The following is a 26,921-nucleotide window of genomic DNA, read 5'->3' on the forward strand; positions in this document are numbered from 1 at the left end:
CCCCTGAGGGATCCCGACTTCCAGTTTGAGAACCCCTGAACTAAAGGACCATGTTAATGCAAATGAAGTACCTTTTAGTTTACAACTGCAGCATCCACATGGGGGAGGTACAGCGCAACATGCTAGTGTGTGCTACATGTCTCACCCTACCATAGTCCAAACTGCAGAGCTATGTAGACAAGCCTTCAGTGTTTGTCCATTCTTTCACCTCTCTTGCTGAGATTTCTAAGGAGAATGCCAAGTAATGCCAATTGTCATGGTGGTGCTTTCTTCTGATATTGACACCTGACCACCAATTCATTTAACATTAATTTGCAGAACAAAAGTCAGACGAGGTTAGTTTGCAGACATAATCTGAAGATGTGAGCTGGCCATCTGCAGGTGAAACACTCATTCCATATTGACTGCCATATAAATTAATTAATAAGAATATTCCACCCCAATCCATTACCCTTTGTTTCTTCTTTTGTTTCACAATCCAAGGTAAGTTCTCTGCTGGTGTAATTCCACTGACTTCAATAGAGATACTACAGCAGAAAATATGGCCTTACATTTCTTTTGTACAAAGTAAACCAAATACCAAATGCAAAGTATAACAGATTAAAAATGCAGAAAGCAGTGACAGAAAACACTGTAGTTCAGATTAAAACTCTCTTCAAAAGCTATCATAACATTTTATAATTTGTTTTATTAATAGCAACAACTACATTTGGAGAGTGGGGTGGGAAAACATAACATCTGATTTGCCACAAGCATGGGAGACAAAGAAGTTTATCATCTTAAATCCACATATAAGAGTCTATCCACAAAATGCCTGTTAGCACTAATGGTAGCTGTTTGGGTTGCGAGTTCAATCCTTGAGGGGGCCACTTAGGGATCTGGGGCAAAATCAGTACTTGGTCCTGCTAGTGAAGGGAGGAGGCTGGACTCGATGACCCATTGGGGTCCCTTCCAGTTCTACTCCATGTATTTAGTCAACTCTGCACATTCAGAGGAGAACCCTGGGTCAGATCTTCAGCTGGTGTAAATTGGTATAGCTTCATCTAGTCAATTGACCTACACTGAAAGTTTATACTGCCTGAGGATCTGGCACCAAATCACTAAAGATTTCTTTGCTGCATTTGTCAAGTAAAGATTACATTATATAACAAAGAGTTACCACCTATTAACTTTAAGGATCACTGTTTCCTACAATCAAGAGTAACGTGGTTTCCACATTCAGTCCAGTTTCATTTTTACTCTGATGTGTCTATTGTGTGAGGTGAACTACTATATACAAACCTTCTATCTTACCACATATTTGAGATATCACTCAAATGGTATTTCATTCAAGGTCTATCTAGGTAAAGGCCAGTGTATGAAACCACTATTTTCCTAAGTTGTGATAAAGTCAGTTACTGGGACTGGAGAATCGGTGGTTTTATGTACTGACTTATGACCTTTTGAAACAGCTCCTAGTATGGCATAAAACAGGATAGTCTTCATCTCTGGACAGGATCTAAGCACTGGAATCCTCTTCTCCTGAAACTCTCCTTGGTTGTTAAAAACACATGATATTCTAATAATGTTGCTCTGCAATAAATCTGAATTATCTCAATACCATTCAAAATGTAAAAGAAATGCATAGATCATATGCCTTTACCAATACCTGAGCCAATTTCCTTTCAGCTATGTCTCAACAACCATAGTAGAAATTAACATGATTAGTATGGGCAGAAGCTAGTACCTTGATACGGTGTCACCTTGAATGTTCAAGCAATCCCACATGAAAACCATTCAATGTTCTCATTTGTCAGAGAATTAAATATTTATCTTAATTCATGAAAGATACAAAAACTGTCTCTTTTCCCCCTCAAGTCCTCACAAACCCTTCTATCTGATCACAATACCTAATATCACTGAAAGAAGAAAGAAAAAGATCTCCATTCTGAGTTTTAGCTGGTTATTTATGGACAATATGAATTGTTTTTCAAATTGCTTCAGAAGGACACTTCTTGTTGTAGGAGAATCTCAGTTAAGAACACATTTTTTATCTGGGATTTAGAGATTGTACTACTTAATTGACCCCAAAGAGTATACTGATAGCTGACAGGCATAGTATAATTAATCATTTTAGAACTATAACATAATAAAGATTTATGTTATTATATGGATAGTATTTCTGAGGTTGAATTTTTAAAAGCCATGCATATGGATGTCACCATTCATTCCATCCCCAGCAAACAGGAGTAATGTGTGTTAAATCCTATAAAGACTGCTTCATAAATTTAGGAGTGGGGTTGTGAAAGGGCATAGAGTGGAAAAACAATGACCTTTATGTACTAAAAATACTTTCATTTTGTTTTCCTCCTGTGAGGATAAATTAATTAGCTTCACTGAGTATAAATGGGATGATCTACCCCTCCACATTCAGTTTTGCTTTAAGCCACCAAAGTCCTTTGTTATTCTTAAAGTCTCCTTAAATAAAAACATATTGATTCTCTGGTTGCAATGAAACTGACATTTTTAGAAAGTGTCACAAAGACTTTTAGACTAGCATTGATTGGATTTGAATGGACAGCTACTGTCAATTATTTCTGGTTGACTTATTTATAATTCCCCAGAAACAGAGAACTATATATCTAGTGCTCCTCTATGACACACACATATTAGTAAGCACTGAGGTCATCATTCTGAAACTTGGGTGCCTAAAGTAAAAAACAGAAATACTGCCTGAAAAACCACTGTTCCTAATTATGTTATATTGAAATATTTGTTAGATACTATGTCACATAAGCAAGAGTTAGTTACCCTCAGAAACTATGGTTCTTCGAGGTGTATTGTCCAAGTGTTGAATCATGCCAGAATGCTCTTGAATGCTGTTCTGGTACTTTTTTGGGAGCCAGAATGGGCATTCTGATACTTACAGTACTATCACTGATGATTGCTTCTGAGCGATAGTACAAAGTATCAGAAGTGTATTTCTGCCTCCCTCCTTTTTTTTTTTTTTTTTTTAGGACTCTAGCACTGGTGTTGCCCAGATATTTATTCCACTGTTCGTGCATTGCACTTTTTAGTCTGGATTGTTTTGGCCAACAGTATTCTCGTACCTCCAACCAAGGGTATAATGGGAGCTACAACCACAACCACCCTTAATTTCTTTTGCCATAGAGAATCTTGATGTTAGTAGTAGGTATTGGGGTGGGGGAGGGAACGTGAGGGTTAAAGAATAAATATATGGACAACATAGCTTGAAGAATCACACTGGAGGGTATGTAACCATTTCTTCTTCTTAGAGTGCTTGCCCATATATATATTTCACCTTTAGTGTCTCACAAGCAGTGACCTAGATGGGTGCTAAGAGTCTAGCTAAACAATTATTGTAGGACAGGCCTGCCAAAATTAGCATGACAGAGTAGTGCTAGGTAAACGTATGTATTGAAGACCACATAGCTTCGCTACAAATGTACAGAATGGGAACATTTCTCAAGAAAGCAACAGAGATTGCTTATGCCCTCATCAAATGAAATGCGATTCTTATAGGTGGTGTAGAGGAGCAGACTCATCCCTGCGGCACCTCCTGCTGGTCTCTCAGGGAATTAGCTCGATTCAGCGCCGGAGTGTCCTCTGCAGGCTGGTGATCCATCTGTCCTCTGGCCTCTGTGTCCCTCCTGAACCCAGTGCCCTTGTACTTATTCCCTAGCAGTAATCCCCTCAGTCTTAGGGTCTCTCCTCCCTGGGGAACCTCCACCCACTAGTCCCACCTTACCTCAGGATAAAGCTACTGCCAGTCATTGTCTAGCCCCCATGCCCTGAGGCAGGCTGCAGTATCAGCCACTCATCACTAGCAAGGTTGGGTTTGGACCTGCTGCCTTGGCCTATCCCTGGGCTGCTCTCAGCAAGCCCCAGTACCTGTTGGCCTTACGCTAGGCCACAGCCTGGGGTTTTCTAGGCTGGAGCTCCCCAGTTCCTCTGCCTTTCCCCAGCCCTGCTCCACTCAGGTACCCTGTCTCCAGCTCCCTGCAGCCAGGCCCTTCTCCCTCTACAGGCAGAGGGAGACTGTTTGGGCTCCTGGCTCACAGCCTTTTTACACAGGCCAGCTGTGGCCTGATTGGGAAGTGGCTGCAGCTGGGCCACGCCCCAATCAGCCCAATTTAGCAGCCTCCAGGGCTGTTTTAAGCCCTTCAGGACAGGAGCAGGGTAACCACCCTGCTACAGTGGGATTACATTAGCTAATTCATAACAAAGTTTGATACAGGCCAAAAGAGTCCTAGCATTGAAATGGCCTGTCCTTTAACACTGTCTTTACAGGATATGAATAATATAGGGGATACTCTAAATAGCTTAATTTTGTCTGTACAAAAAGACATTTTGGGTGAGCTCTCAATGACACCCTGTCCTTATGAAAAACTGTGTACAGGAGTCCTGCCAAGAAGACTTATATCTCCCCACCTATTCTGGTTGATATTATTGCTACCATCAAGACTGTTTTAATGGAAAGATGAAACAGGGTACATTTACCTAAAGGTTCTAGAGCTGGATTCATTAATCCCGTGAGGACAATATTTAGATCCCACAGAGGAGAAGTTCCATTACCCTTTGTAAGAATCTGGCCATTGTGGGGCATCAGAATGTAGAAGCCCTCTGTATTGGAGGGCAAAGAGCTGAGATGGCTGCTAGATAGATGAACCCTCGATGAGCATACAGATAGTCCAAAGTTCTTTCAAATCAGGAGATGGGCCCATATATCTGGAACTGAGATGGTGAGAAGTACTGCTGTGAACAGATATGCAATCTCTTCCATTTAGCAGCATGTGTCCATTAGGCTTTTCAACCATGGATCAGGACATTTTGTACTTCTGATGAGCAGGTTCCTTCTGCTGAAGTCAGTCAGCTTGTACGGGAGACTTTGGCAAACCAGTAAAGTGCTTGAAATCACTATGGCTTATTGTTAAAGGTGGCCTAGTCAGCAAGCTGTAAATTGGCCGTTCAGCAATCTTAGCTTGACCAAGGCAGGAGGGGAGGGGATTTTGGGTGCCACTGAAAGGGCAACCTGACCCCGCGTCCTTCCTCATAAGAATTGTGTTGAAATTGCTGATACATGCATTTTTAAAGAGTAGGATATGCCCCAGGAATGTCTACTGGGGTCCCAAGGCTGCAAACTCCGGAAAAACCCACGCCTGGTTAATCAATAATCAGAAGGAACCTCTTGCTGGATCATTGCAACTGCTTACTTAACAAGGTTTCTTTAAAGGACATGTCATTCTATTACTAATGTATGAATAAGGGAAAAAAGCTTGAGATGGGGGGGGACTCTTCATGACTGGTCTCTCCCTCTGGATGCATCTTGTGTTCCCCACCGGCAGACAGGCTGCCACTGTGCCACTCAAGAGCCACACTCAGCTTCAGTAATTATCAAAGGTTGAGGGTGTTTTACTAACCTGTTGCAGAGATGTGTAAGTGCTTGAGACTAAGTAAAGTTTAGCTGTAAGTGAAAGCACTCGTGTTGTCCTGTTTGTGCCTGCCATCTATCGGTCGGACAGCCGTGTCTCCCCGATTTATTTCCTGACACCTCCTCTCACAGAGTAAAAGTTACCAAGAGCTATGGGTTGAAAGTACCCCGGGAAACAAGCCAGCATCTATGCTTTGAGGTGCCGGGAGCATGAGTTGGGATCAAGCACTGGACTGCATCTCTGCAATATCAGGTCTCACTGGAGAGGTAAGTGTATCAAAGAGATTATTAAAGCCTAAGTACTAGAATTGACTTGGTCAGGTAGGAGCAACCATGATCATTCTGGCTGAGCCCTGCCTAAGCACTTTCTTAGAAGATGGGGATTAATGGACTGGAGGTGGGGGAGTGTGTGCGTACAGCAAGCTTGAGGACCATGGAATCAGGAACGTATCCTCTGGATTTCCTCTGGAACAAAAGTGTTCACACTTCCTGTTATCTCTGGTGGCAAAGAGAGATGGTGGGATGACTCCTCCATCTTCCTTCCCCCTGAGTAATATGTCTTGAATTATGCTATCATTTATGGACTGCTCATGGTTACTTGAAAATTGCTGAGGTGGTCTGCTAGCATGGTCTGTGCATCCCTATCAAGTGAACCACCCTCAGAATAATTTCATGATGGATACAAAATTCCCAAAGATAAAACATGGCCGAAAAACTGAGCATGCTGAACAAATGGCTCTTAGCTCCAGGACATTTATGTTGAGTCTTACTTCCTGAGGAATCCATATGTTTTGTGTTTGGAGGTTATCTAAATGGGCCTCCTGTCCTAATGTGGAGGCATCTGTCATCAACATCTTTGTAGACAGTGGAAGAGAGAACGAGGACAGAACTTGTGGTGTAACATAAACTAGCATGCTCAGTTGATGTTTGCTTGGCTGATATGCAGACTTCAGCCACTCCTGCATGAAATGAAAGTGAAGTCTGGCATGCTGACTTAGGAAGGTGCAGGAAGCCACATATCTGAAACAAGTTCTCATTGATGTCTTGGACTGAGTTCGCAGGTGACTTCGTAGGTTTAGTATGGCTTGGAATCTCTCTGGAGGTAGATAAGCCATTGTTCTTGTGGAGTCAAGAATGGTTCCAATAGATTCTATTTTTTGTTGGAGTCAGTATTACTTCTCTTCATTTACTTTCAGGCCTGAAATGGCAAACAGATGCAGAGTTTGCAGAATGCAGTCTGTTAGTTGCCACTTGCATGAATGAGCCAGTCATCTAGGTAAAGGAAAACTTGGATTCCTAGCTTTTTGAGGTGAGCTGCTATTACTGATAGCCATTTTGTGAAAATCCTGGGTGCTGTCAACAGGTTGAGTGGTAACATACTGTACTGGTAGTGGTATTGCCCACTTGAAACGTCAGTTATCTTCTGTGGGGTGGATGAATCGCAATAAGAAAATGTCCTGAAGGTCAAGAGCTACATACCAATTGTTCCAGTGTAGGGATGGAATTATAGTAGCCAGAGTCACAACCCTGAACTTGAGCTTGTGAATTAAAGTGCAGAATAGGCCATCAATCACCTTTCTTTCTGGGAATCTGAAAGTAATGAGAATAAAATCCACTGTGTTCCCTGTGCTATTGAGGAACTTCTTCCACTGCTCTGATAAGAAGTGACCACACCTCTTGATGAAGCCTTCTTTGTAAGAGAGGTCCCTGAATAGGCACAGATAAGGTGAGTGAGGTGGTGGTGGATACAGAACTGGATGATATAGCCCATCTCTATATCTTCAGGACCCATCAATCCATTGTGATGGTGCTCCAGAACCACAGAAATGAAATAAATGATTCACAGATGGAGACAATATGACTGGAAGATCTGAAGGGATTTGCACTCTGTTACTGACCAAGCAGTCAAATCTGCTGCCTTGATGTTGATAGAGACTGATGAGCAGAAATGGAGGTGGAACCAGATGCCTTCCTTCTGTGCAATATTTGTCTCTTTCTAGATTGTTCAGGTTGCCTATGCTGCAGGTAAAAAGGAGTACCTCTCTTGTGAGTATAGCTTAAAGTGCTTATGCTTAGGTATCAGAGGGTAGACCCTCCCATGGATCTCAGTGTCGCACGAGTCCTTTAGAGAACGTAAAGCCCTATCTGTTTTTGCATTAACAACTTAATCCTTTGAATGGGTGACCCTCAACTGTTATTTGAACTTTTTTAGGGATCCCTGAAGAGTGGCGCTAGGAAGATCTCCTCTTTGCAACTGAGGTTGCCACAAATCTGCAGGCTGTACCTGAAGTATCAAAGGCTGTCTGGAGGGACATACATGATACAAGATGACCCTCAGTGATGATGGATTTAAATTCTTTCCTGACATCTTGTGAAAGCTCATATATAAATTTGGTAGTGGGATCCCACTTAATACAATCATATTTCACTAACAGGGCTTGGTAATTGGTGATTCTCACTTGGAAGTTTTATGTTGAATAATTCTTCTGACTGAACAAGTCTAATTTCTTGGCTCTCTGTCTTTAGGTGTTTATTTATGCTGATATATGAGCTTCTGTTAACTGCTGCAACCACTAATAAACTAGGTAAGGATTGTGTATAAAACTGCTTATATCCCTGGAAAGGAATCTAACAGTGGTTTGCTCTCTTTCATGTTTGTGCTAGAGAGTCAGGCTTTCAGAGGACATAATGGAATTTCTCATGCTTCCTCTGAGTCTAGAAGTGAGTTTGTCTGAAACTTACGTGTATTTTTCATTAAATACTATCTCTTTAATTTTTCACCTTTTTTAAAACCAAGGAAATTAACAAAGTTACTGTAATGTTCAGATGGTGACTTTAATTGCACAAATAAATAAATTCACAACGAACAACCTCCAGAAACCTTAACTTTCTCCCCTTTCATTTCAACAGGGTATTTCAACATATTACCCAATAATAGGTGAATATGAACTAGTACCTGGTAAATAGAGAGACAAGGTGCATGAGGCAATATCTTTTCTTGGACCTGCTTCCATTGGTGAGAGAGAGAAATTCTGAGCCACACAGAGCACTTCTTCGGGTCTGGTGGTCCAATAAAATATATTACCTCACCCACCCTATTGCTTTAATATCCTGGGACTGACATGGCTACAACTACCCCACATACCTGGTAAAGAGTTCAGTATAATGTAATTAAGGATATCTTTCTTTTAAAAATCAAAGTTAAAGAAATCTGCAATAATCTGAAATAATGCAATGATATGCAAAAAAATAGTCAAATATATGTTTTAAAATAAAACCAAAAAAGGAATTTTGAAGTTAATTTTTTTATTGAAACCAAATACAAGCATAATAGCTGATCTTCAATGCAAGTCCATTAATCTGCTTTGTTCAGAAGTCTGGACATGACAGATGCAGAATTTCTCACCCAGCATTAGAACTGCAAGAAGTTGCAGTGCTCTCTGAACTTGGTAACAGCTAATTTTCAAGAAACTGGAAAAAAGGTCCTCTTTGGTAGTGTATAAGACATAAGTAAGAATGGCCATACTGGGTGGGATGAATGGTCCATCTAGCCCAGTATTCTGTCTTCCGAGAGTGGCCAATGCCAGACATTTCAAAGGGGATGAACAGAACAGGACAACTGTCAAGTGATCCATCCCGTTGTCCAGTTCCAGGATTTGGCAGTCAGAGACTTAGGGACACCCAGAGCATGGGGTTGCCTCCCTGACCATTTTGGCTAATAGTCATTTCATGGACATATCCTTCGTTAGCCATGGATGAGAAAGCAGAACTTGGACTGAGATTGGGTTGAAATAGAAGAAATTCACATTTGGGGTGTTAAATAAGATTTTAAGCAAGGTTAACTCCAAATTATTGTCTCTGAATATAGTGAAGAGGAATTGCCTTTTCACTCCCATACTACTCCATCCATAAAAACTATTAATTAAATTGAATTATTCACACTCATGCTTAAATTGCACATTTCCCTATAACTTTAGATGAAAATATGTAGTATGTTTATTACTGCATACAAGTGCACAACCAAATGTACAATGGAATAGCTCTTAAGAAATCTCTTGAGGGATGAAGTAGAACTGTATTCTGGGATACTCTGGAGTAGTCTTAAGACCGGAAAAATCTAGTAATAATTGATTCTTACAATCTTAGTTCACTGTATCCCATATACACATATTTCAATATAATATATTTTTTAATCAAATAGCAAACCATAAATAGCGTGACATTCACTAATAGAACAAACTGAACCTCTATCAAAAAGGATTTTTTTCAACTTGCTTGTAACTTTGCCAGCTTTGCTTTTTGGTAGACAATCCCAGGAAAACAAATAAATGCATGACTATAGCATGATACACTAGTCTATTTAAAAGTTAAAAATATGTCCATGGACCACAGATAACTGCATTAAATGTCTCTTTATGATAGGCATCATCCCTGAAAACAATCAGATTTGATCATAAAGCAAAAGTTTCCCCCACACTGCAGATTTTAAATTCCAGAATATCTTTTAAAACTGCACTTGCATTAGAATGACGATATATTTTTCATATAGTGAAAGATCAATATATAAAATAGAAAGTAACAATAAAAAGTAGGAAAAAGGAAAGGCTGCAATCCTGAGAAACACAGCTCTTAAAAAGATGCAAATTGGCAGTTTTCAGTATTATATCTTGCTTTTCATGAAAGCAGCTCTTACCTGGGTATGTGATGGGGGTAAGCCTTTTCGGCCATATACTCCAATCAATGCATCTTTCTGAAGAGAGATATTGAATTTTAGAAACTGTGGCTGATCAATGAAGAGCTGTGATCTCCAGAAGATCCCTGGAGGAACCTCTTGTATTGCTCTTCGGCCTATATCGAGTTCTCCAGAATCTATAGTGTTGTTTTCTTGTGCAAATCCCCCTAATTTTACTAAAAAGGTTAAAAAAAATATTAAGAGATCAAACATTAATACCTACTTTTTGCTCTCAGTCTTCTTTTAAATAAGCTGTGAAATATTTAAACTCCTCTCAGATGAAATGTTACTTGAGAATCTTTCTGAGGATATTAAAGATCCTGAGGAATTCACTCAAGTGGATCTAACAAAACAAAGATTTCACACAAATACCTTCCAAGTCAGAAGGCAATGATTTACCTGAGGTATGTCTATTAAAGAAACTGTTTTAGGATCATCCCTCAGTCTTGATTATTATGAACATAATTATTTTGCAAAGTATGTGTCTTGTTACTTCTTAAGGAGGTTTAACTATGGTGTTTATCAGTCCTAATAAACATACAGTCACACTATAAAGTGTAAATTAAGGGGAAATGGATTATACAGCTTTTCAAAGCGATGCTCATGTAAACAACAAAAACAATCAGCAGAATTGATAAGTGCAATTTTCACTAAATGAAACACAGCATTCCATTTCGACAACACTAACATTCTCTAAAGTATTTTACAAAGTCAATTCAGTTGAACGAATACAAACAGACCCTTTCCCTGTTTAAATTATGGATGGAACAGTCAAAAAATTCAAATTCAACTCCCCACAGAGTTAAGAACAGGGATATTGTTCAGTCCTTTACAGAGATAGGTTCATGCCTTGACCAATATTACACTAAACTATGGATACGCTTTAACCTGGAAATTTGGTTCAAATAGTCCACCCCACCCCATCCCCACCCTATTTTCTGCTTTAGGGCACTTTCCAAAGCATGCACCAAATCCAGTAGGATACTGAGTGCCCTCAACTCCCACTGAAGTTAACTGGAGTTGTCCTATTAACTAATTAATTTTTCAAAGCACCTTGAGAAATAGACAATTATAGAGTGCTGTTTAACATGAGGCAGAGAGGTTGAATGACTTACTCAAAGTCACAGAAAATGCTACTGTTAGAACTAGGATTAGAATTTAGTAGTCCCTGGTTCCTAGCCTTTTGTTTCTATATCTATTGTGTTCTTTATGGCACAAACGTGCTCTCTGCTTACTGCACACTTAATAAAGTACTTTTCACAAACATCAAAATCATGTACATGATATATAGAAATAAAGTGAGGAAAGGTAAATGATAGTAAACACACAAAACAAATGTTTTATGACTTTTAAGTTTTAAACATTTTTTAAAAATGCAAATTACACAAATAAAAACGCATTCTTTTCTGTGACTGTACAGTGCCTAGCACAATACAGTCTCAACCCCTAAGGCCCTTCGGCATATCACTATTCCTACTACTAGTTCAACAAAGAAAGGATTTAAAAGACAAAGACAAATGTCAGCCACAATCATGACACCCTTATCCCCCTCCCTCAATGCTGCAGATTCTTCTGAACAAGTATAAAATCAGAGCAAGAAAGATGAAAAGAAAGTTGCATAAATATCCAGTGTGGCACGCCACACCATGGGAATGCTCTGCAGAGAGGATGCTGAAAGCTGTGGGGAAACCCTACAGTGTGGTTCTAATGGTCAGCTGAACGACAAAAAGAAGCCTCTTCACATATGGTCCTGGCCTCCAGAACTTTTTGGTTCTTGCCTATTCTAAGGTCTGGTCTACACTGGGGGGGGGGGGGCGAAGGGGAGGGGATCAACCTAAGATAGGCAACTTCAGCTATGAGAATAACATAGCTAAAGTCGATGTATCTTAGTTTGACTTACCGCCCGTCCTCACGGCACGAGGTTGATTGCTGCGGCTCCCCTGTCGACTTTGCTTCTGCCTCTTGCCGAGCTGGAGTTCAGCAGTCGACATGAGAGCGACCGAGGATCGATTTATCGCGTCTACACTACATGCGATAAATCGATCCCCGATAGATCGTTCACTACACGCCGATCTGGCGGGTAGTGTAGACATACCCTAAGAGGAGAAAAGGAATTCTTGCCTCTTCTATGGATCTATGCGGGGAAAACTGCAAGGGGAATCTTGCTCAGACATTTCCTCTCTCCTGGCTTCCCTCCTGTGGATTTTTCTGAGGAAAGGATGAGATCTGGCTCACAAGACCAACCATGTGAAGGCATAGTACAGGTAAGGCATGAAGGGAGAAACAGGGGAAGATTCCCACCACTTGGAACCAGGAAGGTAGAGGTTGACAAAGCCAACAGAAAGAGTGATGGAGACAGAGCTGATGCTGCAGGAACTTGACCTATGGCTAAAGAACTAAGTGGTGTGAGAAGTCAAAGACTGACTTGCTAGTGTCCATGAACTGAATACCACTATACCTGGTTGGCATTGATATGACACAGCATAGAGGGATCTGATGCTGAAGTGCATAAACTTTCAGCCAAAGCACTTGATATCAAAATAGCCAGTACCGGACTTTAGAAAGTTCAAAGGAGATGTTACTGAGGCACACAACAGCATCTCGGCACTAGACACTAGAGCTCTGAGTACAGAAGCATGGTAGACACCAGAGACCAAAGAGGCCCTAGACAACAGATGCAAAAGCAGAAATGGCAACTCATTGGCCATTGTATCAAGAATTTGTGGGTGTCAACAACGAATAGAGATTGCTCCTGAATTAAGGAGATGTTGAAGCACTACCAAAAGGTGTAGAACAAGGACTTACATAGCTATGTTTCAGTGGCGGTGATGTCACTGAAAATGTTTAACCTGCAGGATGATCAAACCAATTGATGTTCTGTTTTTCAACTTTAAGAGACTGTGGAACATCTGATCTGAAAGAATCCAGATATACCTATTTATAAACTAATGAGGCCAAGAATGAACCTCTCTATCCTTCTACTTAGCAATTTTTGACAACACATACATCCTACTCCAACACATTTAACTGCTTGGTTCCTACCACTTCCTCCAACTTTAGGCATGTTGAGTCTTATAAATTCACACACTGATGTCTGGTAATCACTAAATAATAAGCACTTATTTGCAGAACTGATCAGCAACTTTCACAATGACTACTTTGAGAATATCAACAATCTCCTGTGAAGACTGAAATATAAGATGAACGAGCAAGCTTTTTACAGACCCACTTTATCAGATGTCCTGCCCACCATTTCTGAAGTTTCCACATTTTAGCAATCCAATTCCATCTAGCAGATAACTCTACCCATTTACTCCACCAAAAAATAGGAATCAATTGCACCCACTAGCCACATCCCTCTCGCTCCACACTAATCAAATCCCTCTCTCAATCATTATTGACTCTACTCACTTCCCTCCCCAGGAATGGGGCTTCTATATGGTTCTCTGAATTTCCTATTGTTTCTTAATAGGCATAGAAAGATTCTTGATGTAACGTTTTAAAATAGATGAAGTTATCATCTGCAGATGGGGATTAGACCGTAATGTCTCATTTCAAAATATTTAAAATATACATCATGTTCTTTTACATAATTCAGAGTGACAGAAATTCAGAATATGTAAACACCTGAGAATACCTGGAAATTCTTCTCTTCCAGTCTCCCCGAATTCCCTCATATATATATATATATATATATATATATATATATATATATATATATATATATATATATATATATATATATATATATATATATATATATATATATATATTTTGGTAAATTCTATTTCTAATTCTTAAGATTATGTTGTACAAAAATCTCAACTAAATAAATATTTAGTAGGCTCTACTAAGTATTTACACAAGAAAAATGAATCATATGTATTGTCAGACGACTTTTCAAATTTACATGAATTCAAAAAATACTATTAGAATATTTTCCAAATACCTAACACTCTGGCTAATCTAGGAAAGAATTGCTTAAAATATATGTCCACAATGCAGAATAAAATGAAGCAAAACATTAAGAGACTAATAGTGACTGTTGTGGAGTGTAACTGATAATATAATTCCAAGTCTTTCATAGGCAATACTAATTAGAATACTGGGAAGCAAGGTTAGATTTATAACCAATCAATAGTACATCTGCCAGTTCCGTGACATAACCTTGGATTCATACCACCTACTAGGAAACGTCTGAGATGACACTGTACAGCCTTCTACAAATAACCACATGTCATAACTTAACGCTGCTGGTAAACTCCACAGACATCACACCCAAGTGAAATCAAAACTATCCTTGCAAATGTACCTTTCTAGAAAAATCAATATAGCATCTAATTAAGAAACTATTACATTTCATTAACATGAAGTACTGTAAACAATACCAATAAAAGCTCAATATAGATGCATGCCAGTTACAGTAACTATAACGTATTTTAATTCACATATAATTTTTTAGCTGATTTCAAATTTTCTAATATCTTGTTGCATACAACTTTAAATATGATTTCTGAGTGGAAATGGTACATTAAGAGAAATGAGTTAAAATTAAAAAAAATACATTTTCTTCATTTTATAATCAAGAAAGCAGAAACAATTTCAAGTTATTTTTGCTTTGTGTAGTTTTCTATTACACACATAAAATGATGCCCACCAGCATATGGCAAGGAATGTGCCCAATTCTTAGAGCAAAACAATTAAAGCTAGGACTCTTATATTGCATTCTCAGCTCTGACAATTACTGTGTTACGTAACCTCTCCATGCCTTCTTTCACCTATATGTCAAATGAATACTGTATCTACCTTTCTCACATGTGTCTTTGTGCAGGATTGTGAATTGTTTGTAATGCACCTTAAAGTTCTTAAATAAAATTAAACAAGTTCATTTAAAAACCCTACTCCTGTGTCATTTGGAATCTTCATTTTTATGCCATCTAATGCAGTACCACATTGTGCCTGGGTGAGTGAGTGGTATGTTGTCTATATCTCATCAGTAATATACGGAAAGTCACCTGAAAAAGCTTTTAGAAAAGACTGTTCATAGAATCTAGTTTTGTTTGACAAAATTTAAGGATGATTTAATATGTTTTTATTGTTGACTAATAACTAGATCTGATTTCTACATGAACTATAGTCAAATTTACATTGGAGGTGAGAAAGTGGCATTTTACAAATTAAGTTCTGCTAATTTGCACCGTCTATACCTTTGACTGGTGAGATAATAGTCAGCAGTTACACCTCTAAGGGCCATGCTGTCCTCCTGACCTAAGCAGGAATAGGACTGATCAGAGTTTAGATAAAAGCCCTCCAAGGAAAACTCATGTGCAGTAAGAAACAGAACTGCTAATTCAGCAGGAGGCCCTCTTGCCTCTGAAGCAGAGCTTCAGCATGTAATTACGGCAGTGGTTCTCAACTGATGGCTGGCCCAAACCTGGACCCCAGAGCTTCCAGGGTTGGGCAGCTGCCCCAATCCCCGCCATGCAGGGTTGGCCGGCTGCCCAGATCGGGACCCCAGAGCCAACCGGCTACCCTAGACTCCGTGGGGCTGGGCAGCTGCCCCAGACCCCAGAGCTCATGGGGCTGGGCAGGTGCCCTGGAAACAGCCATGTGGGGCAGCCAGCTACCTTGGACCCCTACCATGTAGGGCGGGCTGGGCCAGTTGCCCACACTGGACCCCTGCCACATGGCTGTCCCAGACCCCATGGGGCCGGCCAGCTGCCCCGGACCCCACCATGTGGGGTAGGGTGGCTGCCTCTGACACCACCGCTTGCGGAGCTAATTGGCCCATGTGTTGAGAACTGCTGCATTAGGGAATGCTGTACTGTGGGATATGTAGCTTTTTGGGTGATTAGCAAATCTAAGGCACTGATCATTTGTTCACTAAATATAATGGCAATTTTCAAGAGTGAGTATGTTAGCCCTGGTGCCTTGGCTAAATTCCACACTCAGTAATTATATTCCACCTACTTAATATTCCCTTAAAACGGACACTGTATTGTCTTTCTTTCATGTAGTGTTGATGTATGCTGTTAAATGACTATTGCCTTCCCAATCTACAGGTGGTAGCATTCCAGTAGTGGATGACGCAAAGCTGTACTGAATTTACAGGATTTGGAGATCTCTAGAAGTAACAAAAATGTGAGTCACTATAATTTGATAGCTCATGCAACTCCCTATTATCTCTAAAGGAAAGAAGTTGTGCTCAAAGTCTTTAATTATGCCCAAAAATGCAAATGACAATGAGAAAAATGTTTTATATAAAAAAGAGCATTGGCTAGTCCCGGCTGAAGAATGTAGCAGTAGAAACTACTGCCATAGCATATATATTCATTAACAATACAATAGCTTCTTTCTATTCCTTGCAACAAGTAAGAAGCCATCCATATAAGGATAGAGATAATGGATACCAAATACAAGTCAAAGACACTAGGCAAAAAGAAAGGAGAAAAGAAAGAAGCACAGTGAGCCCTACTAGACAGGCTTCACAATTCTAAAGGATGACAGAAAGAGGGAACTGAGTTATGTCACTTCTATAATTTGGAGTTGTAATTTCTTGAAAAGTTTCAGGATGGCAAATGCCGGCAAAGACTTCCTCCTCCTCAGTGATGAGGAGATCAGCTGCACTTTGTGAAGGGGAAAATGTTTTTTTTTTTTTTTGGTAATGAAGCAAACACCATTGAAATCAAGTTTTCCATTCAAAATAGGACTGCCAACCTTCCAGGACTGGCCTGGAGTCTCCAGGAATTAATCTTTAATTAAAGATTATGTCATGCGAAGAAATCTCCAGGAATACGTCCAACCAAAACTGGCAACCCTAATTAAAAAAACTATTGATTTTAAAGCCTCTGTTAGCAAAAGGTGTGCCGACTTTTAAAAGTTTAGAGACTCTTAAAGGGCAACATGAAAAAAGACTGATAAAATGTAATCTCTTTATGTGGTTTGTATTTTAAAAGCTCCCACAACAAAATTAATATAATAGTTTTACATTATATATTAGCTGATTGAGGAAGACTCAGTAACATACCCAAGATGCATTGGGGAAACAGAAGAATGTACCACACATGACTTACTAAACTTCAGCCAGAAGTAAAAATAAAACCTGAACTATATAGAGGGGAAAAAAATAGGTTGTTGATAGCAAGGTCATCACACCATTTGCAGCGCACACATTAATGCATTCACTCTTGCCAAGCTGTCCCTTACACAGAAATTACCACAGAGAGGAGGATTCAAAAATCAGCAAGTTCCTCTTCACAGAGTTCTGTCTCTATTTGTTCAGGAGTACAGTTTGCTTCCCTGCAGAACAAAGAGGGGTTTTGGTCTTGAAACTACCCAGATCTAATGGAGACCATCAAGACTAGAGCCAGTATATGGAAGGCCTATTCTTCTGGACTAGCTCCTCCAGTCATCTCCGGCTCCCTGACATTGTGGCTCTAACAACAGCCATGGTTCCAGAGAATCCCCATCTACCTACAATCAGAGCTCCCCTAAGCAGGGCTTCCAAACTTTGGAAGGGGAAAGCAGGTAACTTAGTACTGACAGGACTACATCAATTTATCTAAAAGAGATCCAAAGCATTGATGAGATGCAATGACATCTCCACATCTCTTACATCCAACCCTATTGAAATTCCTTTTCTTCTCTAGCTGCACAGGCCAAATTCTGCAAGCCCACAGGTTTAGCCTATGAGAACTGCCAGTAGGGTGGCACTGCCCCTTTCTATATCTGTAGGTCAGAATCCACTGGATCCCATTACCTCCATCCATGTGGTGGGAGAGATGATGTGGTCCGTTACAATCTGAATAAAACTTTAATTGTTTACTTCTACTGTACAATATTTTTTAATACTGTGTTTTTTTAAATGGCTTTATAATTTCATTAGATCTACATGATTATGGTGGAAAAAGATAAGGAGGAAGTGATGTAAGTAGATACAACTTCAAGGAAAGGAAATGTTACCAAAGAAATGGAATAAAGTTAGTGTCTCAATTACCATTTTCGCCAGAAGGTAACGATACAATATTTGTTGGCATGGTATCAGAATTCACCTTTCCATTCTCAAATGTGTCATCTTCAGTCTGTTGTAACTGCCAGTTGAGGCCAAAGAGGTGCATTGCTGGTGATAAAGAACACATTTTTTAAGGAGTTTTTAACTGCAGTGTCAAGTGATAAATACATTTATAACAACTCACTTTAATAATGACATTTCCATGTTTTTATGACAATAGCAAGTTGTGTATTAAAATATGCAACAATAGGAATAAGCATTTACAGTCTAATTATTCAACTACAGTTTATGCTGTAGCACAAAGCAATTATTGTATGTGCAGTTTAGTAATATAGCAGTATCAGTGAATATAACTGGCAATAAGCTCCATTAAGGAACAATACTGTGCCTCTGTGTCTCACACTCAATCTAATTGCACACTTTATGCTCTTGCACTCTCATCCTGATTCTTGCACTACTTTGTCAAGAGATAAAAGACAAAAGTCTGTGCCCCTTTTCCTTTCCATCTCTAAATCTTCAGTATAGAGAAATCACTTCATTTTAAAAATTAGGCTGCCCAAATGAGTTCCTAAAATAAATAATTCTGTTCCCAACAAAGCAGGAGGAATCAAAGATAACAAGCAGCAGAGAGGAAGCATGGTCCAGATGTAAGGGCACTAGCTTGGGGACTCACGCGATCTGTTTTCACTTCCCTGATCTGTCACAGACTTCCTGTGCAACCTTGAGCAAGTCACTTAGTCTGTCCCCACCTCCATCTATAAAATGGGGCTATAGTATTTCCCTATCTCAGCAGAACGGGATAAGGTTAAATATTGTGAGGTGCTTAGCTACTATAGTAATGAAGGCCATATAGCAGGGGTAGATAACCTATGGCATGTCTGCCGAAGGCGGCACACAAGCTGATTTTCAGTGGCATTCACACTGCCCAGGTCCTGGCCACCAGTCTGGGAGGCTCTGCATTTTAATTTAATTTTAAATGAAGCTTCTTAAACATATTGAAACCTTATTTACTTTAAATACAACAGTAGTTTAGTTATATATTATAGACTTATAGAAAGAGACCTTCTAAAAATGTTAAAATGTATTACTGGCATGCGAAACCTTAAATTAGAGTGAATAAATGAAGACTCGGCACATCACTTCTGACAGTGCCAACCCCTGCCATATAGTATTTGAGACAGTACATTGGAGGTATTCCATTCTCCCTTCCTCCCCATTTTTTTTTGTAAAAATTGCAAGAACGTAAGAATGGCCATAATAGGTCAGACCAAAGGTCCATCTAGCCCAGTATCCTGCCAGATGCCCCAGAAGAAATGAACAGAACAGGTAATCATCAAGTGATCTATCCCCTGTCACCCATTCCCACCTTCTGGCAAACAGAGGCTAGGGACACCATCCTTGCCCATTCTGGTTAATAGTCATTGATGGACCTAATTTTCCACAAATTTATCTAGTTCTTTTTTTTGAACCCTGTTACAGTCGTGGCTTTCATAACATCCTCTGGCAAGGAGTTCCACAGGTTGACTGTGTGTTGTGTGAAAAAATACTTCCTTTTGTTTGTTTTAAACCTGCTGCCTATTAATTTCATTCGGTGAGTTCTAACTCCTGTGTTATGAGAAGGAGTAAATAACAGTTCCTTATTTACTTTCTCCACACCAGTCATGATTTATAGACCTCTATCATATCCCCCCCTTAGTCGTCTTTTTTCCAAGATCAAGTTAAACTGAATAACTATTTACAGAGTAATTAGTACAGATTTATCTCTGGTATCATTGGGCATTATTAATTAATCCCATTGTATAGAGTTTCAAAGCAGAAAACTGATTTACACTAAAATTATTTTAATGTCATATGAAATGTTCTCAAACTTCTTAATATTTATGGTTTGTTTTTTCCCCAATCTTCCACACCATCCAAGCCTGATTTTATTTTCAACACTGTACACTAGCTTTGTAGCCCATAGTTTTGCAGCAGATGTTATCTATAACACACTATTCCCAGAGCAGAGATTGTCAATGATGCTGGTGCACAAAAGTGTTTTTGTAAAATACATTGTAATAATGTAGGTTTAATTTTTTAAAAAAACTATTAATACAAAAATATTAAAAAGCTAAATCATTAGGTCTCATTCCTTCTCTTCTTCCTCTCTCTCTCTCTCTCATGTCATTGTTACAGTCAATCTCATTTATCACTTCTGCACTTAGGGCACGGAACTTCATCCCATTTGGTTCACTTTTTGATTCCTCAGTCTGTCTGTACTGACTCTGGGCCTGATCATGTAGTCCTTACTCAAGATTAGGCCTTCTGTAAAATTACATCCTCCATCAGTGCCTTGTGAATTAAAAAAAAAAAAAAAAAGCTTTTATTACTGAATGTTCCAAAGATTAAAGTCCTCCCTCCAGATAAAATATTCTCTTTGTTCCAAGTCTCTGACTCTGCTATAACTCTCCTTTCTCAGACCTTAAATTGGCTGTTGAGGCCTGAAATCGTAGTGATCCTTGACACTCAAACCTTACTTCTTCTTTCTCTTCCATCTCCCTTTTGTCTATAAATGTGCCTATCATCTTTGCCTGAAAATTGCCAGAATTGGCCCCTATTTTGACCCAGAGCTGAAATTCTTCATTATATCTTAAATATGGTTCCTATTTGATTCTTGCACCTCTTTTAAATATGGTCTTTCTAAATCCCTAGGGCCAATTATTTTTGTAATTTTCCTTGTTCATTTCACTGGCTTCAATGGGGTTAAAGTAGCATAAACAGAACATAATTTAAAGGGGGATCTAAAACACTTCATGATCCAAAATGCTCCAACTAGACTACTCCACTGCTCCAGTTAATAGGACTAAATAATCTCCAATCTCTGCCACCTTTACTGGCTTCTTGTCATTCTCTGAATCTGTTTTCTGTTTGGAGAAGAGAGTATAATTTAGTATGGGCTAGGATATAATATTACAATCTGCCCTGAGTAAGAAGTAGTGCATAGATGCTTCAGTTTCTCTGATCCACCTTACCACTCTGTTCCAATTTTAGCTGATTGCACCCCTTGCATCTCCACAATGAAAATCTTAGCATTTTCCCTCATCCAACTGGAATTCTCTCCCTTCCCCATAACAATTAAAGAGGTGATTAAGTTCTGAAGTGAAACAGACCTTTTCTGAGGAACATAAAGGGATGCAAAATCAAGATTGTAATAAAAAGCTAGTCATCCATCTCTCCACATAGCAAATTTGGGGTTTGATTGGTTTGTCCCGGGGTTCATATGGGTGGAAACAGGAAAGATACAGGAGACTGATAGCAGGTTACTAATGTAATTTATCAGCCACTGGAATCCTAGAACTTCAGAGATTTAAAACTCAGTAGGATTTATTGGCAAGCAACTAAAAGGAAAACAAAGTTTGTACTGAGACACCAGTGTATGTAAAATGAATAGATAAAGCTATCAAGTGACTGGGGGGGAGGGGTACATTACAGTTGCCAAAAGTTGGAAATTGGTATGTTTTGGGAAGATATATTCATTCTTTATAGGAACGATCTGTGCATATGCAGTAAACAGACAGGAAATCAGAGAAATGTATTCACTCCTCAGGACAAAAATTCCAAAGGGCCTCAATCCTTTTTCTATGTGTATGCATGCATCTTCGGTCACACATTTTTATTTATTTATTTCCGAAGCACTATAATTTGTGTACTCAAGTGACAGAATGTATATATGCAAAATCCACTGGGATAAACTAGGTTTTTGTATGTAAAGTCTATCAACTGTGCATGCAAGTGACACTGCTCAAAAATGCATGTGAAAAGTGCTGAACTTCCAAAGTTGCTTGTACATAAACCAAGGCTAGATTTAAAAATGTTGGCCTGGCAACAACAAAAAGTGAAATAGGCAGCTAGAACTCTGATCAATGTCTGGAGCGGAGATCTCTGAAGAAAACCCCAAATGCTGCTGAAAGTAGCAGCAGTAATTCAATGGGTGGCACTTTCACTATGGTACTGATAATGAACCAATTCGCCAGTATTGGGTTAGAAAGCACTTTGCTGTTGGAGGTAATGTCTTTCAGATGAGAGGGCTGTCCAGAGGTCCAAGGCTCAAGAGAGGATGAGAGGGTGGGAAGTGAGCAGCATGGGGAAGGAGTCAGTGAGTAAACTGTTTCCCCAACCTGTCCCTTGGCTGACCAGGGAGGAAAAAGTAATACTGCCTGGGTAGTGCGAGAACACTGGAAACCTAGAAATGGTGGCTCTGTGGTTTCCTGGAAACAATTTTATGGCATGTTCTGAAAGGAGAAGTGACTAAATGAAGTGGTGAAATGTGGCCAGAGGAACCTAGTAGTGCTTGCCTCTCCCATGAGTTTTACTTCTGCAGATCTGCTGTATGATAAAATTCCACTTTTCAGCATTGAACTTTATCATCACTGACTGCTATTGCTGTATATATCCGGGTGATTGCAAGTTGAGGTGTATAAATTGCTTTCCTAGAATTAAATAGAAAAAAATATATATATATATACAGACACACAATATATATACACACAATATATATACACACACACACTCACAAACACCTGTGTAAAAGAAAAAGACTGTTTACATTTTCAGATCAATGTGAAAAGATTAAAATGCACACCAAGTAAAATTGCAATTACTACTCAAGAATCAGAGGGGTAGCTGTGTTAGTCTGGATCTGTAAAAGCGGCAAAGAATCCTGTGGCACCTTATAGACTAACAGATGTTTTGGAGCATCTGACAAAATGGGTATTCACCCACGAAAGCTCATGCTCCAAAACGTCTGTTAGTCTATAAGGTGCCACAGGATTCTTTGCTGCAATTACTACTCAGTGTTGCTGAGGCATTATTTTCCATTAATCTCCCTGTTGACAATATATTTTAAAATGAAACATTTGAAAACTGAAGCTTAAAAAAATTATTTACCATATGTTTTTCTTGCAGCTACAATTAGAATTTGAACCTTTTTAAGGACCTAGAGTGGGCTAGACATAGTTCGGCTCGAAAATTACTTTAGATCTTCAGCATATAGTTCCCAGTTTGGCAAGAGACAGGGGTGAAATAAACCTCTTCATTTACAATCTGATTTGCATTCATTTGCTGTCCACAAAAAATATGCTTTTCAGATGTATACTTTATTGTAGATTAAAAAAAGAGTTAATTAAAAATAAATGAAATTATCAAAGCACAAGTTCTTCATATGTTATTGTCTTTTCTCAAGTCATCACAAAGCCAGTTTTGGATGTGTAAAATCCAAGCAACCTGATGGAGCAGTTTATGTTGTTTGGGTTCATCTGAAGGTAGCCAATAAGATGCATACTTTTTTTTTAAAAGAGTGGCTGAACCTTTACTTCTAAAAGCTGTACATTTATAAATGGAATTTCATTACATGATCACATGGAAACTTGTCAATGTCTACCGAGATCTCTCCATATAATAGTTGGAAAAGTTATGCTCTCTATCCTTTTATTTTTGAGTGGATTTGACCCATCCATTAATTTTGCAGTTTTATCTGTGAAAAAATCTAATCTTGATCCCATAGTCTCCATTTTCTGTAAAACTTGTTCATAAAACAATCTGTGCAAAACACATCACAAAGGATATTGCTTAGAGAGAATGTGGCAACAAAGATACGTCAGGCAGATTTTATGGATGAGATTTCTTTGTTTTGGCCTCTTACCAGACATGATTATACGATACTTTTACACATTCTACATTATTTATTTCCACAGTTGTTATGGGTGAATGATAGTCTCTGTATTTTTTCTTGTTGTTCACTAAAAATGGAATGCACGATGTGTATTTCTCAAAAAATACACATACGGCTGATGTCACATTTTATTTTACAGGTCAACTATTTTCCTGCAATAACAATGATCATCTTATCAACTGCCAATAGCATTATAATCAAGGTTAGACTGCAACCCTAGGTTTCCAATAACCAGGCCTAAAGAACATTACTCAGTAAACAATTACAGTGAATGTATCTGATATTCATTCTGTTTTCATATTTGTGCCTTTATTCTAAATACTCCAGTATTACCCAGGATTCTCCATTGAGTAATACTCTTTAAGATGATATGTTCAGGCCCTGGAATTTCAGCTGAACGTTGATTATTTACACTTGTGATGAATGAACCTTAGAAAGTATAGAGTTTCACTTCAGTTAATCCAGCCTTGCAAAATTATATTTGCCCTCAAATGAATACTTTATTTATTTATATTAATTTTAATTACAATTATTACTGTTATTTTACAGAAGATGAAAAACGATGTCTTTTGTTTTCATCATTGTGTTAAGGGAGGGATAAGTATATTAGTATATTTGGCAAATGTTCATAACAGTTTTTACAAGGCTGAGTTAACTGTTGGTTGCTTACTTACACAATTTTTCAGCTCTCCCTGTTCACTCCTCTCTCAACTTCTTACTCCTTCCTCCAGAATGATCTTCCTCCCTTCCCTCGAACCCCTGACAACTCTTTTCTTGGGCAAGGATGAGGCTCACGTTCATTCTTATCTTTTTTTATACCATTTTCCCCAACTCTATTAAAAATCTTTTCCAAAGCCACATCAATCATTGCAGCGCTCACAAAAAGCAATCTGTTTAGAAAAGAAATACTAAGTAAATTACACTGTCATTATATTGTCTGAGCATCTATTGGATATGTCTCGTTTATGTGAGAGCATCACAAAAAGGGTGCAAATTTGGCCTTTTATTGTTTAAGAGCTTTAAGGTTTAAACTTCAAAAAATTCTTAAGAAATAGCAAAACTTCAAATTTAAGTATCTAGGCTATAAGAATAATAATGAAATGATTCAGTACATTGAAAGGTACTATAGGATCAGCTGACAATCTACTTGCATGTTGATGGTAGAGAAATGTGCAATCTGTGAAAAGATTTAAGAAACCAAACAGAACAGTCAAATAAAGGTCAAATTAATATAATGTTCAAATGACACTCTGAGCTGGCGTTTTACAGTTTATAGTGAAACCCTTGTGCTGTGTATTTCAATCTCATGAATGGATAAAACACATCAAAAGCTTTTTATGTTCCATATTAAGAGTGACAGAATTTTATAGCAAACATGCAATAAGGAGAAATGTAATAAGCTTTAATAAAGGATGATAATAAGGTATGATAAGAATTTTTGGAATGTCACCAGCTCAGGAGTGTAAGATGAAAGCATCTGCATGTAAAGATTGTAGTTTGTTATTTGGATCCCCGCCGGGCTAAACTGTGATTAGAATTACATATTTTTCCATAAATTAGCGTTTGTTTTTGAATTTCCTGCTGAGTTCACATGCAAGTTGATTGAATGTGCAAGTCAGTATATAGGTTTTCTAATCCATTGCTGTTTGTTACGTTTTATGCTATTACAAACATCTACATGTAGATCAAATGTAGGTCACTGGGGTCCATACAAAATAACCTTTGAATTTTGACCCCTTTGAAAAGATTTTCAAAGCGGTTATCCCTATGCTAGATAATTATCACTTATCTATTCTCAATGCATGTTTGCTTCGATACATAACAAGTCAAACACTTGAATCAAACTTGCACACAAAACCATACAGTTTGTTTAATAACACATATAATGCTATTTGCAGCGTTGTTATAGCCATGCTGGTCCCAGGATATTACAGAGACAAGGTGAGTGAGGCAATATCTTTTATTGGAATAACTCCTGTTGGTGAAAGAGATACGTTTCTAAGAAGAGTTCTGAGTAGCTTGAAAACTTGTCTCTCTCACCAACAGAAGTTGGTCAATAAAAGATATTACCTCACCCACATTGTCTCTGTTAATACAGTGCTATGGCAGAGACACTGCCAACCCAAGGAGCAGCACATAGCTTCATCTCTTTGCCTTCAACCAGGACCGGCGATAGGGGTTTTAGCGCCCTAGGCGCATGGCAATTTCGCCGCCCCGTGCGCTGGTCCCGCAGCTCCGATGGAGCTGCCGCCATCGTGGCTGCAGATGGTTGGCAGCTCCCGCGGCCCTGGTGGAGCTGCCGCAGTCGTGGCTGTGGATGGTCGGCAGCTCCCGCAGCTCACGTGGAGCTGCCACAGTCGTGGCTGCGGATGGTCAGCAGCTCCCGCGGCTCTGGTGGAGCTGCCGCAGTCGTGCCTGCGGGAGGTCCACCACAGCCGCAGGAGCAGCCAACCGTCCACAGCCACGACTGCGGCAGCTCCACCTGAGTCGCCTGCAGCCCCCTCCGGCAAAACGCCGCCCACCAATGATCCTGACACCCTAGGCAATTGCCTAGGCCGCCTAAATGAAAGCGCTGGCCCTGCCTTCAACCATCCTCCAACACACTCCTCTGCCCTTCTACAGCCTAGCTCAATTCCCTGCTCAGTTACCCTGGTGCAACATGGGGAGTCAAGATAGGATGAGAGCTGAGGCAGATTAGGTTTCCTGGGGCCTGGGGCCAGAGCAAGTGGGAGGCCCCACTCCACTCCTTCCTCTGTTGGCCTGCCCCATCCCACCCCTTCCATTGTGGCCCTTCCCACAGCCCCACCCCTTTCTGTCCCTTCCCCGGGGCTTGCCATGTTCCACCCTGCCATGAGTCCTCCCCCATTCTGCCACCCCCACTGCAACCCTGCAATTCCTTTTCTGCCTCCCCACACTGCGGCCACAAGACCAGAGAAGCTCTGTCCCTGTGCCATGGCCCTGGGGCACAGCGGGGAGCAAGAGCTCCTCCAGTCACTGGACTGGGGATCTGCCTGCTGCAGGACACAGGGGCTTGCCC

The 26,921-nt window shown here is 39.5% G+C and overlaps 1 protein-coding gene across 15 annotated transcripts in view; it reads right to left on the reverse strand.

Annotated features, from left to right (window-relative positions):
* The window catches only part of TENM3 (teneurin transmembrane protein 3), a 2,266,571-nt gene that overhangs the window by 127,586 nt on the left and 2,112,064 nt on the right, over positions 1 to 26,921 (reverse strand). For all 15 annotated transcript variants that reach the window (XM_030563289.1, XM_030563287.1, XM_030563282.1 and 12 more), the window contains 2 exons: positions 18,160 to 18,282; positions 10,125 to 10,339 (listed from right to left, as the gene is read on the reverse strand). In XM_030563289.1, the coding sequence (XP_030419149.1) occupies positions 10,125 to 10,339; positions 18,160 to 18,282 (338 nt within the window). The remainder of the gene's footprint in view (positions 1 to 10,124; positions 10,340 to 18,159; positions 18,283 to 26,921) is intronic.

The sequence above is a fragment of the Gopherus evgoodei genome, chromosome 5 (genome assembly GCF_007399415.2).
Source record: "Gopherus evgoodei ecotype Sinaloan lineage chromosome 5, rGopEvg1_v1.p, whole genome shotgun sequence".
Taxonomy (NCBI): Eukaryota; Metazoa; Chordata; order Testudines; family Testudinidae; genus Gopherus; species Gopherus evgoodei.